The sequence below is a fragment of the Dasypus novemcinctus genome, chromosome 2, assembly GCF_030445035.2.
Source record: "Dasypus novemcinctus isolate mDasNov1 chromosome 2, mDasNov1.1.hap2, whole genome shotgun sequence".
NCBI classification, from domain to species: domain Eukaryota; kingdom Metazoa; phylum Chordata; class Mammalia; order Cingulata; family Dasypodidae; genus Dasypus; species Dasypus novemcinctus.
In genome coordinates this window covers 167,648,612-167,665,398 of record NC_080674.1, presented here as the reverse complement: position 1 = coordinate 167,665,398, position 16,787 = coordinate 167,648,612, and the positions used below count along the sequence as shown (strand labels likewise).

The window sequence follows — 16,787 nt, the reverse complement described above, 5'->3', positions numbered from 1 at the left end:
GGCAGTAGTGGAGGAATTGAACAACAAAAAAGATATATGACATACAAAAAACAAACAGCAAAATGCCAGAAATTAGTCCTGTCTTATCAGCATTTACTTTAAATGTAAATGGATTACTCTTCAATCAAAAGATATAGATTGGCAAGATGGACTAAAAATGATCTATCTATATATTAACTACAAAAAATTCATTTTAGATCCAAAGATACAAATTGGTTGAAAGTGAAAAGGTGGTAAAAGATATTCCATGCAAATAGAAACCGAAGGAGAGTTGGAATGGCTATGTTAATAGACTCTATGTAAAAAGTTGTTACAAGATACAAGGGTATTACACATAGATAAAAGGGTCAATCCATCAAGAAGCTATAAAAATTATAAACATAGGGAGCTGGTGTGGCTCAGTGGTTAAGTGCCAGCTTCCCACATACAAGGTCCCAGGTTCAATCCCTGGACCTGGTACCTAAAAAAAAATATATATATATATATATATTTATATATATATATAAACATATATGCACCCCAAAACAGAACCTCAAATACATGAAGCAAAAATTGACAATTGATGGGAGAAATCGAACATTTTATAATAATAGTTGGACATCTCAATACCCCCCTTTAAATAATGGACAGAACATCATGCAATAATCCATCCAATAATGGGTGAAGATTAATAAGGAAAAAAAGAACTTCAACAACAGTATAAACCAACTAAACCTTACAGGCATTTATAGAACACTACACCCAACAACAGTTGAATACACATTTTTCTCAAGGGTACATGGAACTTTCTTCAGGAAAGACTATATGTTAAGTCTTAATATATCTTTTTTTTCTCACATTTTTTATTTTTTAAAAGATACTTTGATTACATGCTACAGAGAATATATAGGGGATTCCCATATGCCTGCATTTTCCCACATTAGCAACATCTTTCATCAGTGTGGTACATTTACTGCAATTAATAAACCCATTTTGGAGCTGAAGCATGGGTTATAGTTTATATTATAGTTTACACTCTCTCCCATTCGACTCTATAGGTTATGGCCGGATATATGATGGCCTTTATCTGTTGTAATGCCATTCAGGATGACTTCCAAGTTTCCAAAATACCCATTATACCTATTTTTCCCTCTCCCTAACCCCAGAACATCCATGAGTCCCTGCCTCCACAAAAAGTGGTATTTCTTCCATTGTTAGAATCACAATAAGTCCATAGTAGAATCCTAGTAAGTTTATTTTATTAATATATCTTAAAAGATTGAAATAATCAAAATGTGTTATCCAGCTACAATGGAATGAAACTAAGAATCAAAAACAGAAGTAAAACTGGAAAACTTATAACTAAGTGGAAATAAAACAACACCTTCTTGAACAACCAATGGGTCAAAGAATTAAAGGGGGCGGATGTAGATTAAGTGGTTTGAATGCCTGTTTCCCATGTATGTTTCCCCCGGTACCTTCTAAAAACAAACAAAAACCTACCTCTCATTGGGGAGCAGATGTAGCGTAGTGGTTTGAGTGCCTGCTTCCCATGTATGAGGTACTGGGTTCAATTCCTGGTACCTCCTTAAAAAAAAAAAGCAATTATGAGTGAAATTAGAAAATACTTAAAGACAAAAGAAAATGAAAAAGAAAAAGAAATGAAAACATATAAAAATTTATGGGATGTAGCAAAAGCAATATTCAAAGAGAAATTTATAGCTATACTTGCCTATATTAAAAAGAAGGATCACAAATGAACAACCTAACTTTATACCTTACAGAACTGGAAAAAAAAAAAAAAAGACTAAAACCAAAGTAGTTCAGGGGGAATTTAGTTTGGGACACATATTAATTTAGTCTATTAAATATGACTAAATAAACAAGGCTACATGGAGGTGGAAAAGTATGTTAACATTAAAATGGAAATGAGGTATTTTGCAAATATGCCTCCTTCATTCAGTTTTAGGACCTTTCACTTTAATCAGTAAATAACTAGCAGTTAACTCTTGAATTCCTACCTTGTTAATCCAAGTAACTGTGAATATTGTTAATTAAATCTAAAGTTGGACTAAAAAATACTAAACCAAAGCTTGCAGAAAGAAATAATAAATCAGAACAGAGATAAGTGAACCAGAGAATAGAAAACAATAGAGAAAATTAATGACAAAAAAAGTTGGTTCTTGGAAAAGATTAACAAAATTCAATAGGCCTTCAGCTAGACTAAGATTAAAAATGGAGAAGATACAAATTACTAAAATCAGAAATGAAAGTGGTGATATTACTACCAACCTTACGGAAATAAAAATGATTCTAAAAGAATATTATGAACAATTATATGCCAACATGTTAGATAATGTAGATGAAATGAACAAACAACTAGAAACATACAATTTATCAAAAATGACTCAAGAAGAAACAAAATTGGAACCAATCTATAAAAAGAGATTGAATTAGTAATCCAAAACCTCCTGACAACTATAAGAACAACAAAAAGCCCAAGACCAGATGACTTTATTGGCGAGTTCTATGAAACATTTAAAGAAGAGTTTATACCAGTCCTATTCAAACTCTTCCAAAAAACAGAGGAGGAGGGAATACTTCCTAATTCATTCTATGCAGACAGAATTAACCTGATCACAAAGCCAGACAAAGACACCACAAGAAAAAAAGCTACAGATCAATATCCTCTGTGTATGTAGATGCAAATATCCTCAACAAAATTGCAGCAGGCAAGCCAAATCTAACAGAATTTTAATAGGATTGTACACGAAGACCAAGAAGGATTTATCTCAGGAATGCAAGGGTGGTTCAATATCTAAATCAATTAATGTAATATACCACATTGAAAGAATGAAGGAAATAGACTCAGATGATCATCTTAATTGATGCAGCAGAAGCATTTCATAAAATTTTATACCCTTTCATGATAAAAGCATTCAGAAAATTCAGAATAGAAGGAAACCTCCTCAACCTGATAAAAGGCATTTACAAAAAACCCAGAGCTAACGTCATACCCAATGGTCAAAGACTGAATGCTTTCCTAGTAAGATGAAGACTAAAACAAGGATAACCACTTTCACAACTCTCATTTAACATTGTACTGGAAGTTCTAACCAGAGCAATTAGTCAAGGAAAAGGAATAAAAGACATCCAAATTGGGAAGGAAGAAGTAAAACTCTTATTTGCAATGGCATGATCCTATATATAGAAAATCCTAACTAATCCACAAAAAAGCTATTGTAGCTAAATTAGTTCATCAAAGCTGTAGTATATAAGATCAATACATAATAATCAGTTGTATTTCTATACACTAGAGATGAATGATCTGAAAAGGAAATTTAAAAAGCAGTTACATTTAAATACATTTAAATAGCTGCAAAAAGAATAAAATATTTAAGAATAAACTCCATCAAGAAAATGTAATACTTTTACATTGAAAACTATAAAACACTGCCTAAAGAAATTAAAGAAGACCTACATAAATGTAAGGACATCTATATATATATGGATTTGAAGACCTAATATAATAATAGAATGCTCTCCTAAGCATTCTAAAGATTCAGTACAATCCCTTTCAAAATCCTAATGGCCGTTTTTTATAGAAGTAGAAAAGCTGATCCTAAAATTCATATTGAAATGCTAGGGACTCCAAATAGCCAAAACAATCTTGAAAAAAGAAGGATGAAGTTGGAGAACTCACGCTTCCTGATTTCAAAACTTAAAAAACTAAAGCTACAGTAACCAAGACCGTGTGGTACTGGCATAAGGATAGACATAAGGATTAGTGGAATAGAATTGAAAACCGAGAAATAAACATGTACATCTATGGTCAACTGATTTTTTTAAAAAACATTTATTTTTTACTCTCTGCTCATTTCTTCTTTAGGAGGCACTGGGAACTAAGCCCAGGACCTCCCATGTTGGAGATGGTCACCAACTGCTTGAACAACATCCACTTCCTGCACTTTCTGTTTTTTTTTTCTCTCCCCACCCCGCCACCCCCCGTCTGCTCTCTATGTGCATTCGCTGTGTGTTCTTCTGCATCCTGTTGCAATGTCAGGCTGCACCAGGAAACTGCATCTCTTTTTTGTTGCATCATCTTGCTGTGTCAGTTCTCAGTGTGTGCAGCTCCACTCTTGGGTGGGCTGCACTTTTTTCATGTGGGGCAGCTCTCCTTGCGGGATGCACTCCTTGTGCTTGGGGCTCCTCTACATGGGGGCGCCCCTGCATGGAATGACTCCTTGCACACGGCAGCACTGTGCATGGGCCATCTTACCACATGGTCAGGAGGCCCTGGGTATTGAACCCTGGACTCTCCATATGGTATGCAGATGCCCATCAGTTGAGCCATGTCTGATTCCCTCATTTGGTTTTTGATCACTGTCTGCTCATTGTTTGCTTGTTGTCTTGCTCATAGTCTGCTCCTTGGTTTTTTCTAATTGTCTGCTCATTGTTTTTGCTCATTGTCTCCTCGTTGTTTTTGCTCAATATCTGCTCGTTGTTTGTTTGTTGTCTTTGGGAGGCACAGGGAATTGAACCCAGGACCTCCATGTGGGAGGCGGGCGCCCAACTGCCTGAGCCACATCTACTCCTCTCAAATGATTTTTTAAAACAATCCCCCCCCCTTGAGTCTTGCTTGCTGTCTGCTCTCTGTGTCCATTCACTGTGCATTCTGTGTGTCTGTATTTTATATTTATCACACCCCCTTGTGGCTAGCTTGTTGTCTGCTCTCTGTGTACATTCATTGTGCCCTCTTCTGTGTTTTTACTTGTCTCCCTTTTTGTTGTGTCACCTTGCTGAGTCAGCTCTCTGAGGCACTTGCAGGCCGGTCAGCTCTCCGCAGTACTTGTGGGCTGGGTGGTTCTCCACAGCGTACGGGCAAGCCTGCCCTCACAAGGAGGCCCCAGACACTAATCCAGGGCCTCCCATATGGTAGATGGGAGCCCAACTGACTGAGCCACAGTCGCTTCCCCTCAACTGATTTTTGACAAGGGTTCCAAGACCATTCAATGGGGAAAGAATAGTCTCAAAATAAATTTTAAAAAAAGTTTGGTACAAGTGGATATCTGCATGCAAAAGAATAAAGTTGGACCCTTACTTCATGCCATATAAAAAAAAATGAATTCAAAATCAATTAAAGACCTAAATATAAAAGGTAAAACCATAAAAATCTTAGAAGTTAGCATAGGGGTAAATCTTCACGACCTTGGATTTGGCAGTAGTTTCTTAGATAAGACTAAGGAACAAAATCAAAAAGCAATGAAAACAAATTTGTAAATGAATTGGACTTCATCAAAATTTAAAACTTCTGCGCATCAAAGGACACTATCAAAAAGTGAAAAGAGGACCCACAGAATGGAAAAAAATATTTTCAAATCATGAATATAATAAGAGACTTGTTTCCAGAATGTATAAAGAACTCTCACATTTCAACAATAGAAGACAACACCATTACAAATGGTCAGAGACTCTGAATAGACATTTCTCCAGAGAAGTATCCATATGGCCAATAAAACATATGGAAAGATGCTCAAGATCATTATTTATTATGGAAATTCAAACAAAAGCCACAATAAGATACCACTTCATGTTAACTAGTGTATTTATAATGAAAGACAGATAATAACATGTTGGTGAGGAGGTAGAGAAATTGGATCCTTCATATATTGCTGGTGGGAATGAAAAATGTTGCAGCTACTTTGGAAAACAATTTGACAGTTCCTCAAAATATTAAACATAGAGTTACCGTATGACCCAGTTATTTCATTTCTAGGTATATACTGAAGGGAATTGAAAACATTTGTCCACACAAAAAGTTTACATGAATGTTCATATCAACATTGTTCATAATAACCAAAAAGTGAAAACAACGCGAATGTCCATTAACTGATGAATAGGTAAATAATAAGTGGTATATCCATACTATGGATATTATTCAGCCATACAAAGGAATGAATTACCCGTACATGTTATAACATGGATGAACCTTGAAAGCAGTATGCTAAGTGAAAGAAACCAGTCACTAAATACCACATACTGTATGATTCTTCTTATAGAAAATGTTCAGAATAGGCCAATATATAGAGACATAAGGTAGATTAGTGCTTGCCTAAGACTAGGGAGGGGAAGGAGGGATGACTGTTAATGAGTAGAGCTTTCTTTTAGAGGTGATAAAGTGTTCTAAAATTAGATTTGGTGATGGCTGCACAATTCTGTGAATATGCTAAATAAACACTTGAATTGTATACTGTAAAAGGGTGAATTTTATGGTATATGAATTATATCTCAATTAAATCTCCTTTAAAAATTCAATAAACGAATTAAACAGCATGTTAAACATACCTAAAAAGAAAACTAATCAATTAGAAGATAGTTTGAGGAAATTACCCAGATTGTATTACAAAGAAGAAAGGAAATAGAAAATATGAAAGAGCTGTTAAGAGTCATGGAAAATAGAGTGAGAAGGTAAATATAGTGTATGATAGAAATTCCAGAAGGAGGAATACTGAGAATGAGGGAGAGGCAATATTTAAAGAGATAATTGCTAAGAATTTTCCAGGATTGATGAAATTTAGAATCCTACTATTAAGTAAATACAGCGATACCTGTGCCAGGTGTATAAACTTGAATCTACATCCTGACACGCTACTGTGAAATTCATTGGTATTTGGGGGGATTTATGGATCCATTTGAAGCTTTTCCAAGAAGGCCATGGCCCTAGATCAAGACTCTTTGGTCTAAATTACAGTAAGAATAACCTAGGTCTCTAATTTAAAATGAATGGAATTCAAAGGAAGGAACTAGAGGGGTAGGAATCTGAATTTGGTTTAGCTCCTGACAAATGTTAACCTAGAACAATTGGTTTGTGTGAACCATGTGTTATTTTTTCTTGTGAGTAGAGCAAATCCTTGCTGATGATCTGTCAGATGACAATCTAGAACACAGTGAAGATTTGAGCTGTCTATCTTCCACATCTCTAATCTTGCCCACTCTGGCATCCTTCTAACCTTGGTTTGTAGGCTGCAGATAAAGGCAAGAATATTTGCCTCAAGTTCTTCAGGAGCAGGCTCAGGCTTCTGGGGATGAAATAGCTGCTTCTGATCCTAAGTGTAGAAAATAAGAAGTTAACGCCATTAGGTAGATGAGGAAGTGGGCATGGTCCTGTTTGGGATTCTGTAGGACAGAAGTGTCATTTTAAGTAATTCAGAGTATAAATTATGTATGGTTACTTTTAGGATTGGTATAAAACTAAAATCTGAATAAAATCTGAGTTAGTTTCCTATTGCTGCTAACAAATTACCACAACTTCCGGGCTTAAGCAATATAAATGTATTATCTTACACTTCTTCTGGACTAAAATTAAGGTGTAGACAGGGCTGTGTTTCTTCTGGAGGCTCTAGGGGAGAATCCATTTCCTTGCCTATTTCAGCTTCTAGAGACTCCCAGTATTCCTTGTCTCATAGGCCCTTCCCCAAATTACTCTGACCTCTGCTTCTATTGGTATATCTTCTCTGACACTCCCACCTCCCACTTCTCAGGATCCTTATGATTACATTGAGCCCACCACTGTAATCCAGGAAATCTTTCCATATTTATCAAGACCCTTAATTTATTCACATCTGCAAAGTCCACTTTGCCATGTAAAGTAACATATTCACAGGTTCCAAGAATCAGGATGTGGATATCTTTGGGGGCCATTATACTGCCTACCACACAACTCTTGTTTCAGTTAAGTTCTTTGAAATAGGCATCCTTAGTTTTGTGCATTTCCACCTATAGGCATGTTTAAAGAACGCATTAAAAACACAGATCCTTAACAAAATTGTAATGCTGCACTTTGTGATTTCCACATTCTGAGATACATAGCGCTTTCCATGGTACATATTCACTGTGCTTTGCACCACAACTCACTAACTTTCAAAATTTGTCTACTCCGTTCCCTATATTATACCAACCAAACTATATTTCAGGATGCATTTTACTTTGGAACAAAAAGAGACAACAGAAATAAACTCTCACCTCCTTAGGCAGGGCGCTTCAGGTTAATGCACAGGGAAGAAGGAAACCCCAAATCCATGCGTGGTCATTTGCACTTACATTTCCCCCAACTGCTGGGCATTCTCGGAGGACAAGCACAGAGTCCTTGACACACTCAGTGCAGCCCCTATTGCTAAAAACTACCCATGCTGCCAGCCACAAGAGAGCTGTTAACTCCAGGGCAGTGAGCAAAGGCTGAGTCCTGGAGAGAATGTGGGGAAACAGTAGAAGAAACCCTATCTCCTTCACCATAGAGAGGAAATTTGCTTTTTATCTTTCATGAATACTATTTTATTTTCATTTTAATTACTGTTTCATTATAGACAATTTTATGTGCTAAAACAGAGGGAACAGGTTGAATGAATCCCCATGTACCCATCACCTAGCTTCAATAATTACCAGTAAAAATTATTTTTTGCTATCTTTTGCTCATCTATTTCCTTACTTTTGGTGGGAAGGGTATCAAGTATTTTAAAGCAAATCACAGACATCATATAATTTCACCTTAAATACAGCGATATGTATATTTACTAATTATAAAGACTTGAAAAAAATGACCACCTACCATTTTCACACCTAATAAATTAAACTTTCATTATTATTAGTCAGTAACCAGCTTGTGTTTCATTTTTTCAGTTGTTTTGTATGAATCAGGATCCAAGCAAGGTATTCACATTGGATTTGATTATGTCTCTTAAGTCTCTTTTATTCTACAATAGTTCCCTAATCTCTTTTTGTTTGCTTGTTATGTATTTATTGAAGAAATGAATTATCCACATTCTGGATTTGGCTTATTACATCCTTGTGATATTGTTTAACAAGTTTCCCTATCACCCATTTTTCTGTAAAATGGTGGTTAGATGTGGAGCCGGTGTAGCTCAGTCTATGAGTGTGTGCTTCACATGTACAAGGTCCCGGGTTCAATTCCTAATACCTCCTTTTAAAAAGTGGTGATTAGATCTTGAAGCATGATTAGATTCAGGTTCAACTTTTTTTTCTTCTTGGCAAGGATACTGCACAGGTAGTGCTGTGTACTTTGTATCGTATCCACATCAGGAGGTACACATATTTGTTTCTTCTCATTTGGTGATCTTAAGAATAACTTTGTGGGTTCAGATATTATCAGTCTGATAAATTTATCCACTAAAACAGGGCTTCTCATTTCCTGGCTACACATTAGCATTACTTGAAGAGCCTTAAAAAATACAGATACACAGGCCCTACCCCAGACCAAGTGAAGAAAAACTTTGTGGTAGAGTCTGGCAGCAATGTTCTTTAAAAGTTTGCCCAGGTGATTCTAATAGGCAGCTAAGGTTGAGAAATGTGTTTAGTAGCTTTGGTGATTGTTGACTAGATCCATGGGATTGCAAACCGTTCCACTTTATCAAAGAGTTGAGATGACTGGATAGTATAGGGATCATACTCGTGTTTTTAAAGATAAGAGAAAATTGACTTTTTAAAATGTGGGAGCTTGAAATGAAACCCCTGACAGGTCATCGTTTTGCTAATGAACGTAGCATGGTGTTTATGGTATCTGTCACTAGGTGGAGTCCATGAGCCCAGGGAACGCTGACTTGAAGGCGTCCATCCTTCTTCCTGGGGTTTCTGTTCTGTATCTTTGAAAGGGAGAATACTTTTTTTTTTCAATTACAAATGGGTTTGAATGGCAGAAATTTTGTATACTTTTTAAAAAATCATCAATTTGTAAAACTGCAAAATAATCTTTTCAAATTTTCAAATTCCTGCCTTCAAAACTTTTTTTGAGAAAGACTTTTAAATCTGCAGTTTAATATCAACCCATTTTAAATCTTCCTGGCAATAAAAGTGTTTTAATTTTGTGTGATCTATGTATCTTTAAAAAAATAAAAGATAATAAAAAAAGGGGGGACAAAAAAAGCATATTCAGGTGGAGAAAGTGGAAGTTAAACCAGTAGGTCTAGTTAATAAAAGAGAGCAATCTAGATTTAAAGTTTTTTAAAAAAGTGTTTTAAATTTACTTTATTATTGAATGTCAATTAAAAATTAGTTTTTCATCCTCTATTGTAGCCTTCTCTTGAGGAGCTCTTTATTTCAACCCAATTCTGTGTTTTCCTCTGTGAACTTCATTTCAAATAGGAGCAAGAACAATTGTTGCATTACCCACTAAGTGTCAGTTCTTAGCATGGTACAACACATTCCAGCATTTCCATAACCTTACATGGTATGGGGCATCATCAGAGCAAGGCCCAGATAAGCATTTTTCTTTATTAAGGATGTCAAAAGGTAAGAAGCCTGAGGTTGATGATAGATCATAGTGCTGGCAAATATTTCAGTCACAAGCTTATTTGCCACTTTAGTTTGGGTGAGCACTGCGCACTGGGAAAAAGAGCAGACAATACATGTGGTTGCAGAAAGGATCTTGGAAACTTTCCAGGTCCTAAAGAGGATACAGTTAACTTTCTCAGTCTGTATGCAAGGCAACATTTGGGCAAGGTATGATCTAATTCCTTTTTTGTGTCTTTCTGCTGCAGCACGTGCCCTTACAGCCGGCCTCCCTTTGGCTATGGAAATTTTCCAAGTTCAATGCCAGAATGCCTTGGTTATTATGAAGACAGGTACCAAAAACATGAGGCTATGTTTTCAGCTTTAAATAGAGACTATTCTTTCAGAGACTACCCAGATGAACGCACACACAGTGAAGATTCTCGGAGTTGTGAGAGCATGGATGGGACTTCTTACTATAACAGTCATGGCCACAGTGGGGAGGAATACTTAAATCCTATGCCTCAGCTAGATATTGGAGCCTTGGAGAATGTCTTCACAGCCCCAACGTCAACTCCCTCTAGCATCCAGCAAGTCAATGTCATTGACAGTGATGAGGAGGAAGAAGAAAAAGTGCTAAGGAATTTATAATTTTAAAACAAATATGCAAAGAAAATAAACATTTCTTAAAATATATTTTGGGTCAGTTGGTGTGAGCGAAAAAGCCTAGAATGCTTTGCTGAAAATTTTTAGCCATGATTTGAGGAGTCAAACCACATGCAATTTGTCTTCATAACGTTTTAATTAATGAAACTGGAGTCGTTTCATCGTAGGAATGTTTCATCGTAGGAATTTTTAAGATATGGATAGTTTTTTTAATGGCTGAACTTTACATCAACATGAATTATCATTATTTTATTTTGAAATGTGCAAAATACTGAACCCTCACAATTGTGTGTAAGAGGAAAGGGAGTACATATCTGGCATGATAAGTGTGATTTGTATTTTATCTCAGGATGCATTTATTTTTCTTATATAATTTTTGTTTGGTGTTTATGTAATATTTATGGATGTTGTCAGTTTTTATGTAACATTTTGAAAATATTTTGATAACTTTTAATAGTGAACTGGGATGCAGTTACTAAATTTAATTTACACTAATAACTAATTATAAGTTGCAAATGTGTTTTAATGGCACCTGGGTAATTCTGTCAGCTAAATTTAGTCATTTCTGTTTCTCAATAAACATTTTCATCATCTTTTTTTTGGATATCTTAATCCATTTGGTATGCATTGCTCTACTTTTGTTACAATTAAATAAACATAGATAAAATTGTTCTTGTTGGATGTTTTCTGTTTGGGGGATAGAAATAAACAAAATGAGAATTGTTCAACTGAAGATGGTTTCCTTACCACATGCAGATATTAATTTTTACCTAATAGCCTCCAGAATTTGCACAGGTCCTATTAGCTTGCAACAGTGATGCTGTGCATGCATTCTAATGCCATTTCCAAACACTTAACACATGTGTACATGTAACAAACACTCCCCCAAATAGAAGAGTTCTTCCACATTTGGTTCAGTTGTCTTTAAAACCATGCAGTTGATTTAAGATCACGTGCAACTTAATTTGCAATGAGAAAACAACAACAACAACAAACCTACTTTTGACATAACCTTTTAGTAAGTGCCCCACTTAATGGATGGAAAGGAGGACCTTTTAGGACAGGATCAGGGTAATAAGAATTGAGACCATGGTAAAAGACAGACCTAGAAGGCACAAAGGGAACTGATGGGAAATAATCACAAACCAAAACACTTTTCCCTCAATCACCTGTACAGTTTGTGCAAATTGAGATCTTATTTTTTAAACCTTCCTTGAAAACTATATAGAAACCTCTTTCAAGCTTCCAACTTAATCCTTTGCTAAACCTGCATTTGTTACTTAAAGATTATTAATGTAATAAATTTCATCAAGCCTACACTTACATATAACATTTCTACTTCCCAATACAAATTTATTTACATATTTTATATTCTTTATTATGCTGTTCAATGTCATTTCAATGTGCTTAAGGAGGAAAATTTGAACTTCTTGGTTGAGAGTAAACATCATGTTAACTTCACATCTGAACTAAAGCAACAGTTGATGTCTACACCATGAAGGAGAAATGTATAGAATAATTTGACCCATTTTACACCATCTCATTTCAATACCTTAATGACTAAACTGTGTTTTGATCACAGACCTAATTCTTACAGACAAACTGGTTGGGGGAATCCCTGTGTAAAGTAGTGGAATGATATGTAGCATAGTTCAGTGTTTCCTAACTACCTCTCTTTCCATTAGTCCTATATCTCAATTCCTTCCCCAGTTCTTTTTTGATGGCTATTAAAGCTGGGCAACTCTTCTAAACTTCTTGATCCTTTTTCTCATTGCTGGAATCAGAAGCCAGGAGTTTAGTTTACAGATTCACAGGAAATTTAGGTTAGGAAACATGGGTAGCTCTTATTTAGAAAAGTACCCAATTGCAGATAAGCATGCCTAGCTACAAATGCCAATGTCTGCTCATTTATAGCTCTTCAAACCACTGTTGGCTCTGACTAGAGATCTACAGACTAAACAAAACCCTGCCCCTTTGGCACTAGTTCATCTGCCTTTCCAGGTCATCAAAGCCTGAAGTCACAAACACTTTCTAATAAGACTCCTTGCCTTGTTTATTCTTATTAAATTGGAGGTATGTCATTTGTCATAAGAATAGCCCCTTTTCAATGTGTGTTGAAATGTCAATATATTTAGAATGTCATTCAAGCTGTTTTATGATTTGAACAAAACTGCTCTGGTTATTTGCAGAAGTGATTTTCACTACAGACAGAATAGATTTAATTCCAACTTTCAAGTAGCTACGTTTTCAAATTTAGAAAGGCAAGAGAAATGCTTTTCCAAGTGTATTAGTTGGAGCCCAAGCCTTTGACGAAAGAGATATTCTAACAAAAAGAGCTGTTCTTCGGTCAAAGAAGTTTGGGAAACACATGCTATCCCTTCACTGAGAAGAGTGCCAGTGTCCATTATCAGTATAAAGATTCTCAAAAGTCTTGCAGTCAAGAAACATTTTGAACTCAGTTTATCCCAATATTCCCTAAACATCTGACTTGAGACTATTTTGTTTTAACAAAATGGCTATTAACACCCTAGAGAACACATTTTAGAAAATGCTAATATAGTTATAGCTAGTGGCTTAGATTTTAAAATTGTTGACTTCATATACGGTTTTCTGCATTGGTCATCTTAAATCCTTTGCTGAATGATGGTAGTGACTAAACTTTTCTGCATTAAGTATCTGATGTAAATTGCCATTGGCCACCTAACTGGCTTTTTAATGAAAGTTGATATTGTACCTCAGAATTCAAGTGGGCAAATGTGCTAAATACCCAGACTGGGAAAGTGTATTTTTCCCAGTGTAAACCAGCTGTTAGTAGGATTATTCCTGAGCCAAAATTACTAGATGCTTTTGAAAGTTGTATTTGGCACTGATTTTGAAATGAAATGCTGGGGATTTTATGACCTAGTTACAATATTTTCATTTTAAAGTAGTATAATTTTTATATGGACAGGGTAATTCTGAAAAAAAATTGTCCTACATATTGGAATAGACTTTGCTGAGGCACATCCTTTTTTAGCTTTCTGAATCATCTTAATGCCACTTTATGATTTAAGAGAAATTCCAAAGTCATGACAATGAAACTACTCTTCTGAAAAGTGGGTTAGTGCAAAAGGAATTGTGGATTCGGACAGTGAATTTTAAATCATTATAACTAGGCTCAAACACATCTTTATTTATCAAGATCAGAACCATTACAATCAACACATTTTTACCAATGAGAAATAATTTTTTTTATTCTTATAATCTAAAAATCCGTGCTTTGGGATTTGACGAACTCTTGGAAAGCATTTTCTACATCCTGGTGGTTGTGGGAGTGTTTTCCCTTCCAGAAAGTTATTGAGATGCATGAAGAAGTGGTAGTCGGTTGGTGAGAGGTCTGGTGAATGTGGTAGATAAGGCAAACTTTATAGCTCAATTCGTTCAACTTTTGAAATGATGATTGTGTGATATGCAGTCAGCTGTGTCATGGAGAATTGGGCCCTTTCTGTTGACCAGTGCTGGCTGTAGGCCTTGCAGTTTTCCGTGTATCTCATCGATTTGCTGAGCATAGTTCTCAGATGTAATGGTTTCACTGGGATTCAGGAAGTTACGGTGGCAGCAGACCACCAAACAGTGACCATGACCTTTTTTTGGTGCAAGTTTGGCTTTGGGAAGTGCTTTGGAGCTTCTTGGTCCAGTCACTGAGCGGGTCTATTCCGGTTGTCATATAAAATCCACTTTTCATCACATGTCACAATCTGATCAAGAAATGGTTCATTGTTCTTGCGTGGAATAAGAGATGATGACACTTCAAAACAACAATTTTTTTGATTTTCAGTCAGCTCATGAGGCACCCATTTATCGAGCTTTTTCACCTTTCCAATTTGCTTCAAATGCTGAAGACCCTAGAATGGTCAACAATGAATTCTTGGGCAACTTCTCGTGTAGTTTTAAGAGGATCAAATTCTGTGATTGCTCTCAGTTGGCTGTTGTCAACTTCCGATGGCTGGCCAATATGTTCCTCATTTTCAAGGCTCTCATCTCCTTTGCAAAACGTCTTGAACCACCACTGCACTGTACATTTGTTAGCAATTCCTGGGGCAAAGGCGTTGTTGATGGTGTGAGTTGTCTTTGCTGCTTTACAATCAAACCATTTTGAACTCAAGAAAACCACTCGAATTTGTTTTTTGTCTAACATTTCCATAGTCTAAAATAAATATAAAATAAACAGCAAGTAATAAGTCATTAGCAAAAAAATCTAAAGGGAAAATGCACACTAAAATAATGTAGAACATAACCACATTTATTTAAGAATGTATGCCAATTATCAAACAGCAAATTTCAACAGTGTAAAACTGCAATTACTTTTGCACCAACCTTAGTATAAAAGAAGTTACCTTCTGTGTAATTCTACTTGGTGAAAAATTCTACATCCTTTTGTCAGTGTTATCCTTTATCTCTACATTCTGTACCCTGACTGCTTGACTTAACCTTACATCTCTTCCATCTGATAAATTCAACACACACAAATATTAGTACAATTTTCACTACATAATGGATGCTTATAGGAATAGGGAGACATGGGGAAGGGCTGACTGCTACACATTTAAATCTCCGGCTCTTTCTCATAAACCATTTCAGTTCAGGGAAATTTTCGCCACACAGCACTCTTCTTTCCACATGCTGTGTTCATTATCCTTCAAATTGTGACCCAGTGCCCACCTGAAATTAACCTGTCTGCCCTAGCCATTCAGTGCTCAGCTCTATTAATAAAATGACTTCAGCCCAATTGATATAAAAAAAACATGAAAGTCTTTCTCTCCTATAGAGATGAAGTGACTTATCCAAGGCCACCTAGCAAGTGAGTAGAAGAATTAAATACTTGAGCTCAAGTTCTTCTTCCTCCAAATCCAGCAGTGTTTCTCCTCCACCACACTGCTTTTGGTAAGATACATCAAGTTCTCTTAGATTAGGTCCTTTCTTCCATAGGAAACCTAACTGGAGCCTGAGCTAGTTTAGGACAGAAGGAAGTGTGAAAGAAAACTTCAAGGTTAAAGGGCCATCAATACATCCCTCAACTTGTCTGCTACCTGCCAGAGCACCATGGAGGGCTCCCCTACATTTTCTTCTTCTCGAGACAACCATTTCTCACCCGTACCTGGGTCTTTGGGGGCATCTTGTTCTCCTCCATTGCAGCCATGGGCTTCTTGTGTGGCCAATTATGGTGTTGACCGTGGCGCCAGTGACTGGCCGAGGACTGGACGTGCTATCCCAGCAGGCCTGTCAAAGCCTTTTACAAGGATTTTTCTATGTGGACGTGGTGGGGTAATTTTGCATTCATCAAAACAAATGATTCTCCAAGCATGCATATCCAGAGCTGCCTGTGGCCATGTGTTTCTGGTAAAGCCCGTGTTTGATAGAACAAATGATGCCAACACAGAGAATGAAGCAGAGACAGAATAGAGATGGGAAGACAGGGAGAGAATCCCAGCATTGTTTCAGTCTTTGAATCAATTCACCACAAGGCTCATTTTCACACCTACACTGGTCCTTGAGCCAGTTAGCTAGTTAAAGGGTTTTTGTGGTGGTGCTGAGTATTTATTTCATGCAAATTAGAACTGAACAAACACAGAGATATATGAAAAGGCCCCTTCACAGGGTGCAAGGAGTCAGCCGACATCTTGAGAGTCCAGTGAATGCTCTTTCCATAGCATACATTTTACCTCTAGGGAAGCTATATAGCAGTTTTTTGTTTTTTTAAGAATATTTGTTTTGGTATCAGGCCTATCTCAGAAAGAATCCTGCCTCTACTACTTTAGAGCTGTGTGATTTTGGTTCTCCAAACCCATTTTCTTTTCTTTACAATAAAAATAATTGTACAT

The 16,787-nt window shown here is 36.3% G+C and overlaps 1 protein-coding gene across 1 annotated transcript in view; it reads left to right on the top strand.

Annotated features, from left to right (window-relative positions):
• Positions 1 to 10,954, top strand: part of SOX30 (SRY-box transcription factor 30) — a 35,021-nt gene extending 24,067 nt beyond the window's left edge. The window contains exon 6 of the mRNA XM_058306332.1: positions 10,530 to 10,954. Coding sequence (XP_058162315.1) covers positions 10,530 to 10,911 — 382 coding nt within the window. The 3' untranslated portion in view covers positions 10,912 to 10,954. The remainder of the gene's footprint in view (positions 1 to 10,529) is intronic.
• Positions 10,955 to 16,787: the final 5,833 nt, after the last annotated feature.